Genomic DNA, 8555 nt, shown 5'->3' with positions numbered 1-8555 from the left:
ATGGCTCTGCACTCCAGCCTGGGCTACAGACAAGACTCTGTCTCAAAAAAAAAAAAAAAAAACCATATATATATATATATATATATAGTGGCCATTATTATTCAAAGGAAGGAAAGGTGCACATAGGTTAGGGAATGAAGTAACTGACTAGAGTGGAGAGAGCCAGAGGACCTGAGTTCATACTAGGTAAGTGACTTGGAGCAAGAGACTTGCCTTTCTGAACTCAAAATTTCCTTATGTGTAACATGGAGATGATGATGCTTGTGGGGACCAAATGTCTTGTAATAGACCCTTAACATATGATATCTTGTTCTATTAATTAGAGAAATAATAATAAGCTCAGTTATTTCTTTCTTTCTTTTTTTTTTTTTTAATCAAAATGAAGTCTTGCTCTGTCTCCCAGGCTGGAGTGCAGTGGCGGCAATCTTGGCTCACTGCAACCTCTGTCTCCTAGGTTCAAGTGATCCTCCCACCTCAGCCTCCCAAGTAGCTGGGATTACAAGCATGCACCACCATGCCCAGCTAATTTTTGTATTTTTAGTAAACATGGGGTTTCACCATGTTAGCCTGGCTGGTCTCGAACTCCTGACCTCAAGTGATCTGCCCGCCTCGGCCTCCCAAGGTGTTGGGATTACAGGCGTGAGCCACCACACCCGGCCAAACTTGTTTATTTGTTATTGATATTGCTAATACCAAATAGAAGAGATTTCAGTGATCATTTATTCCACAACATCATTGTGCAGATGAAGAAGCAGAAGCATAGAAAGGATCAATAGCTCTATGGAGGGTAAGAGCTTAGGCTATGGAGTCAGTCAGACCAGGGTTCGAATCCTCACAGTCCATTTCCACTTACCAGCTAAGTAAGCTTTAGTGAGTTCCTCAGTCTCTGTCAGCTTCGCAGTGTTGTGAGGACTGCAGGACTAATCAATGTCTGGCCCTTTGTAAGTGCTCAGGAAGTGGCACTGGAAAGGCACCTTTGTGCTTGTAAGTATGAGAACCCCTGAGGCCAGAGGGTGATTCATCATGCTAGCGACTGTCCCACAGAACAGCCCTTTTAGGTGACCCTAGACCCTCCATCATGGTATTGTGAGAATACTTGAGATTTCAGCCATGCCACTACCAATTATTTGCTTTGCAAGGTTGCACTTGTGTGTAGGGAAAATCTTTCTCCCCTAACCATTTTTTTTCTCCACTCTCACACCACAACAATCATCAACACAGAAGACTTTTGTGACCAAGTGTGTGGGGACTTTTCTCCACACAACAAGCAGCGGATACCAGCTGGATGTCATCTGATTCAGATTCTGACATTACCTACCCAGATATAGTGTCAGATCCCACAGGTTGAGGGCTCAGTCCCCAAAACTGCCTACCCACCCCACCCCAACACCAGTTGCAAGTCCAGACCTCCAGAACTTCTGAGCGACCGGCTTCAAGTTGGGAGTTCTCATGACCCCTCTTTGGGTGCCATTATTTTACTAAAGCAGCTCACAAAACTCTGAGAAACACTGCCTTACATTTACTGGTTTGTTATAAAGGATATCACAAAGGAAACAAAGAGATGCATAGGGCGAGGTGGGGGAAAGGGGCAGGCCACCATCCCAGAACCTCCACATGTTCAGCTATCGGAAGCTCACTGAACCTGGTTCTCTTGGGTTTTTATGAAAGCTTCAAGACAACAGCATTTCTTCCCCTAGGGCATAGGGCCTTAAGCCCATAATCAGAAAGTCAGGGGAAAATTAGAGCCTTGGGGCAGGTGAAAGGAGGACAGGAGAAGGTCAGAGGCTGCCCCTGAGGCCTAACATACCCGACATCGTAACAAAAGACTGTATCAGGGCTTTGGATGAAAACCTCTCTCTCTCTCCATATATATATATATATGTATGTGTATATATACACACACACACACGTATATATGTGTGTGTATATATATGTGTGTGCATATATATATATACACATATATGTGTGTGTGTGTGTGTGTGTGTATATATATCTTAGTTTATTTTCATGCTGCTGATAAAGACATAACTCAGACTGGGTAATTTATAAAGAAAAAGAGGTTTAATGGACTTGTGGTTCCACATGGCTGTGGAGGCCTCACAATCATGGCAGAAGATGAAGGAAGAGCAAAAAGACATCTTACACGGTGGCAGGCAAGAGTACGAGTGCAGGGGAACTCCCCTTTATCAAACCATCAGATCTCGTGAGACTTACTCACTCTCACGAGAATAGCACGGGAAAGACCCACCCCCATGATTCAATTACCTCCCACTGGGTCCCTCCCGCAACACGTGGGAATTATGGGTCTACAATTGAAGATGAGATTTGGGTGGGGACACAGCCAAATCCAATGTATATTATAACACCACAACATGTCACTCTATTTCTTCTTCCTGTGGTTTTTCCCTATAAAGCTCATGATACGTGACATTGGGTCTATTTCCTGGGGTTTTCTGGAACCTGAGTAATGGAAAGAGTCCCTGGAACCCAAGAGACTTGGGGAAGCTAATAAATTAACCTGTCAGATGACCAGGTCCTGGGATATTCTGTGTACTGCAGCAGTACTAAACCAGAGGATGCTGGGACTGGGGGCTGGATCCCTGCTTTCAGAACTCAAATCATTCCTGTTATAGTCAACTCTTATTTTTTATGCACCAACTGGGAAAAATGATAGCATGAATAAAAGGAGCCAGCTGGTATTGATTGCTCTTCACTCTAAAACTCGAGGAGGCATAAGAGACTGTATTTTAAATCTCGTTATCTCTTACCCAATTTCTTTCTTCAATATGATGAAACTGCAAGATGGCTCAAAGGCTACCTTCCCCAGAAGAGAGACAGTCTGCCTGGATAGTCCACAAACAAGACAATACTTCCAGTTGCCATTTACTTAGCATGTGCTTTTTACCAGGCATTGGGCTAAACTTTTCCCCTTGTAACATCTCATTTCATCCTCATAGAAACTCTATGCGGGGGTTGGGGGGGGTTGTGTTTCTTCATCCACCTGCATTTTATCAATCGAATCTCAGGTGCAGAAGGTGGTGTGAATCATACTTCTCCATCAGCTCATTGAACATTATCATCATTGGTCTGTGCAAGACCCCTTCTTATGTTAATTAGTTTATTCCCTTCTATTCATGTATCCCACGCACATTCACCCCCCATAAATAACCGGTCCATCATGTGTTGTGTGTATCTTTCCCTTTGTATATGTTCTTATGAAATGTGATTTTGTGTGTATCTATATAGTTTTATTGATTAAAGTAGTATTTCTTTCTGTCTCTAACTTTTTAATAACCATTCTAAATGGAAGTACTATGTTTTTAAGACCTACTGAATAGGTTACTATGGGTTTGTTTAATCTATTGCTTCCAGTTGTGTTGTGCTACTCCATGGTGTGCACCCACCACAGGTACAGATTCTCTTTCCTAGTGATAGGCAGCCAGGCCTATTTGTATCAAACTTCCCATTGCCACAAAGAAGCAATTGCATCCCCATATGTCTCCTTGATGGACTGTGTGAGAATTGCTTTGGGGTACGTAGTGAAGAATGGAATTGCTACTTCATAGGGTATACACAGATTCATAGATTTACTATGCTTATGCCATGTCAAAGGTAGGTGCTGTTATTATTCCCATTTTACAGATGAGGAAACTGAGGTTTTGAGAGTTTTAATAACTTACCCAAAGTCACATAGACGGTAATTAGAGAGCTAGGATACAAGTTCAGGCAGCCTTACTCCAAAACTTCTGTTCCTAATGGCTGTGCCATCATTATTCTCTGAGCGTTTGAGACATAAGGACATTTTATAAAAAACATAAAAGTCAATCTCATTGTTTGGTGTTTTAATATTCTTAGAACCCAGGAATCCAGGTGGACTGCTTCCCCCCCACCCCCCGAAGCACCTACTTCTCCCAACAGGTGCATAGTAACTGTTTTTCTCTGACTTTCATATTCTGTGGGTCTGCAGCACTGAAAGCTGCCTTGATCATCCAGAACTGGTACCGAGGTTACAAAGCTCGACTGAAGGCCAGACAACACTATGCCCTCACCATCTTCCAGTCCATCGAATATGCTGATGAGCAAGGCCAAATGCAGGTCTGTTTTGCAAGCTTTTCTCTTCTTTTGGTAAAATGATTCTCTTTACCCCTTGTTATTGAAAGAATGAAAGTTTGGGTCCATTTTAAGCTGAGGAACCTTGGTGAAAGGCTTTAATAGAGCACGTCATGACATTGTCTTGGAACTAGTTATTGAGAGAGCGTTTGCTTTGGGAAAAGGATGGTGTTTTTCAGTTTTGAAGTCCACATTTTTAAGAGGGCTGCCCAATGTCTGGTTAACTAATAAAAATACTCTTATTCTATTTTGGGGGAGATGCCTTAATAGGAAATAAAGTTGTCATTTTATAAAAGAAAAAATTACTTCAAGGAGTTAAAAAATGGCAGAATTTCCTAGGAGCAAACCTCTGCAAGCTCTAGAAGATATACATGGGTGAGGAAGGCCTTTTTTTTTTTTCTTCAAGACGGAATTTCACTCTTGTTGCCCAGGCTGGAATGCAATGGCGCAGTCTTGGCTCGCTGCAACCTCCGCCTCCCGGGTTCAAGCGATTCTCCTGCCTCAGCCTCCTGAGTAGCTAGGATACAGGCACCTACCACCACACCCGGCTAATTTTTTAATTTTTAGTAGAGACGGGGTTTCACCATGTTGGCCAGGCTGGTCTCGAACTCCTGACCTCAGGTGATCCACCTGCCTCGGCCTCCCAAAGTCCTGGAATTACAGGCGTGAGCCACTGCACCTGGCCAAGGAAGGCCTTTTGAAAAAATACATAAATCTAGTTTTAATGCTCATTAATTTTAAAAAGGTACTTTTAACAATAAAAAGATCTTAGAAAGATCTCCAATATAATTGCTAATGAAAAAGTCAACTTGTAAAACAGTATGTAGAGTTTATCTCATTTATGTGAAAGAACATGAAACATACAGCAAAAGTCTGGAAAAAGATACACAGGAAATTGTTTACAGTAGTTAGTTCTGAGGACAGGAGTGGTATTGGTGGGTGTGGGTTGGGATGTTAAGAGGGACTTCTCATTTTTATTTGATATTATTTGTAGTTATTAGCAATCATACATCTGTGTTTCACATTATAATCTTTAAAGATAATTAAGAACATTCCAAAAAGAACTAAATTGCTAGATTTATTTTTGGCAGCTAGAAAAATGATATACTGTGATTCATTCAGACGCTCCCTTTGTCTAGATTAGGAACCTCAGCATAGGCTGTCTTTTTAAGCACTGTAGAATATAGTGATAAATATAAAGGTAGAGTGAACCCCAAATTGGTATGCTTTAGACACATTCCAGCACCAGTACATTCTTTTCTATTGATTCTTTATTGAGATGTAATTCACATACCATACAATTCACCCATTTAAAGTGTGCAATGCAGTGGTTTTTAGTATATATACAGGGTTGTGCAAACATCCCCACAATCAATTTTAGGACATTTTCCTTTCCCCCTTCCTAAACTCCATACTGATTGGCAGTCATTCCCCCATTTCCTTCCCTCAGTCCCTGGCAACCACTCATCTATTTTCTATCTCTATGTATTTGCCTATTCTGGCCATTTCATATAAATGGAATCATATTCTATGTGGTCTTTGGTGTCTGGCTTCTTCTTCTTTTTTTTTGAGACAGAATCTCGCTCTGTCGCCAGAGTGCAGTGGTGCGATTTCGGCTCACTGCAACCTCTCTCTCCCAGGTTCAACCGATTCTCCTGCCTCAGCCTCCGGAGTAGCTGGGACTACAGGCACGTGCCACCACGCCCAGCTAATTTTTCCATTTTTGGTCTCCCAGAGTGCTAGGATTACAGGCGTGAGCCACTGCGCCTGACACAGCTTCTTTTACTTAGCATAATGCTTTCAGAGTATCAGGACTTCATTCCTTTTTAGTTAATATTACTCATTCTGAAGAATATTCCATTGTATAGATGGACCATATTTGGTCATCTATTCCTCAGATGATGGATCATTTGGGTTGTTTCCACCTTTTGGCTATTATGAATAATGCTGCTGTGAACATTTGTATACAAGTTTTTGTGTGAACATATGTTTTCATTTCTCTTGGGTATAGACCTGTGAGTGGAATTGCTGTGTCATGTAGTAACTTGGCGCTTAACTTTTTGAGGAGCTGCTAAACTGTGTTCCAAAGCAGCTCCATCGTTTTACCTTCCCACCAGCAGTGGTTGAGGGCTCCAATTTCTTCACATCTTTGCAAACACTTGTTATTATCTCTTTTTGATTATAGCTATCGTAGTGGGTGTGAAGTGATGTCTCATTGTGGTTTCTATTGACTGTTAATTGACAAACCCATCATCAACAGCGTTAAAATCATACATTTTGATAACTGTATGGAAAGTCTTCCTTCTTTCAATTCCCAACTCCCAGATCTACTCCCAGATTGATAAAGTGTTTACTTTTCATGAGAGGCAGGCCTTGAAAAAGAAATTATTTGTGCTGTACAAACGCAGGTCTTTGCAGATACCTGGTGGCCATAGAGCCAGTACCCCGATTGTGGCTGGAATGCTGGTGAAGTTCCACCTTTCCCTCCCTTTCTTTCCAAAATATATTTGATATTTAAGAATATTCCTTAACTCTTAATCTCACCACCAAAAAGAAAAGAGATCATGACCGGGTGCAGTAGCTCACACCTGTAATCCTAGCACTTTGGGAGGCCAAGGCAGGTGGATCACCTGAGGTCGGGAGTTCGAGACCAGCCTGGCCAACATGGTGAAACCCTGTCTCTACTAAAAATATAAAAACACTAGCTGGACATGGTGGTGGGCACCTGTAATCCCAGCTACTCGGGAGACTGAGGCAGGAGAATCACTTGATCTGGGGAGGCAGAGGTTGCAGTGAGCCGAAACAATGCCATTGCCCTCCAGCCTGGGCAACAAGAGCGAAACTCCATCTTAAAAAAAAGAAAAGAAGAGATCATAATGAACACAGTTTAGTAGCTGTCTTGGGTTGGATTTCCCAGAAGCAGAGGCTGAGACAGGGATTCTGGTACAAGTGACTTACTGAGGGTGTGTTTTCAGGGAAAGCCTGTAAGGGAGTGAGGAATGCAAGACAGGACAGGGGAGAAGCTAGGCCAAGATGTACTTTTTGAAGCCTGATCTCAGCCTGATCCCATCTGGAGCTGTCAAGTGTGAAATGCACTACAGTTTGTCCCTGGCAGAGACAAGGGAGGTGGGGGACTGGGCTGTTACACCCTTGCTTCAGCCAGTGGTTGTCTCTGGGCAGCCCCACAGGAGGGGAATCCATGTGTTATCCTGTGTTGCTCTGGACGCAGATAGTCCTCTGGAGGCAAGCATAGATGTGACCCTTAGCACCTGCAGTAGCTGGGATAGGAATGCGCCACGAGAGTAAGGGCACTCGGGTGGAGCACCAACAGCATTTGCCACAGTAGTTGTTTGGGGTTCACTAATTGATTAATGTTTTTTTTTTATTTTGTCCAGTTATCCAGCTTCTTTTCCTTCATGTTCGAAAACTACGCACATGTACATAAGGAAGAGCTAGGTAAGTAAAAAGTTAAGTCTTTTCAAAAGTGTCATTAAATACTGAACTGTCTTCATCAAGAGCATAAATTCTGAAGATGGGAGAACACTAAGAAATTAAAAAGATGCCTATCTCTTTTGTTTATGTTTCACCCAACAACTGGCAACATCAGTTCAAGTGGCCTTTTTCCCTCTCTGGATGGTGTCAACTAAATCGGCCATTTAATTTTTTCGCTTTTCCAAAAACTGAGTTAGAATTCATTCAATATTCATTTGTTGAATGCCTTCTCCGAACTACAGTCTGTCGGTGCACAACAGTAGCTTAGTAAAAGGAACCTTATTTTTTTATTATTATTATTATACTTTAAGTTCTAGGGTACATGTGCACAACATACAGGTTTGTTACACACGAATACATGTGCCATGTTGGTGTGCTGCACCCATTAACTCGTCATTTACATTAGGTATTCCTCCTAATGCTATCCCTCCCCCCGCCCCAAACCCCATGACAGGCCCCAGTGTATGATGTTCCCCACCCTGTGTCCAAGTGTTCTCATTGTTCAGTTCCCACCTATGAGTGAGAACATGCGGTGTTTGGTTTACTGTCCTTGCGATAGTTTGCTCAGAATGATGGTTTCCAGCTTCATCCATGTCCCTACAAAGGACATGAACTCATCCTTTTTTGTGGCTGCATAGTATTCCATTGTGTATATGTGCCATATTTTCTTAATCCAGTCTATCATTGATAGACATTTGTGTTGGTTCCAAGTCTTTGCTATTGTGAATAGCGCTGCAGTAAACATACATGTGCATGTGTCTTTATAGCAGCATGATTTATAATCCTTTGGATATGTACCCAGTAATGGGATGGCTGGGCCAAATGGTATTTCTAGTTCTAGATCCTTGAGGAATCGCCACACTGTTTTCCACAATGGTTGAACTAGTTTACAGTCCCATCAATAGTGTAAAAGTGTTCCTATTTCTCCACATCCTCTCCAGCACCTGTTGTTT

General features: G+C 42.2%; 1 protein-coding gene across 1 annotated transcript in view; it reads left to right on the top strand.

Annotated features, from left to right (window-relative positions):
• The window catches only part of PPEF1 (protein phosphatase, EF-hand calcium binding domain 1), a 152134-nt gene that overhangs the window by 51186 nt on the left and 92393 nt on the right, over positions 1–8555 (top strand). The window contains exons 7-8 of the mRNA XM_011940215.1: positions 3968–4095; positions 7506–7566. Coding sequence (XP_011795605.1) covers positions 3968–4095; positions 7506–7566 — 189 coding nt within the window. The remainder of the gene's footprint in view (positions 1–3967; positions 4096–7505; positions 7567–8555) is intronic.

The sequence above is a fragment of the Colobus angolensis genome, unplaced genomic scaffold (genome assembly GCF_000951035.1).
Source record: "Colobus angolensis palliatus isolate OR3802 unplaced genomic scaffold, Cang.pa_1.0 Scaffold188, whole genome shotgun sequence".
NCBI lineage: Eukaryota > Metazoa > Chordata > Mammalia > Primates > Cercopithecidae > Colobus > Colobus angolensis.
The sequence above is the reverse complement of the archived record's forward strand: the minus strand, read 5'-3'. Positions and strand labels throughout refer to the sequence as shown.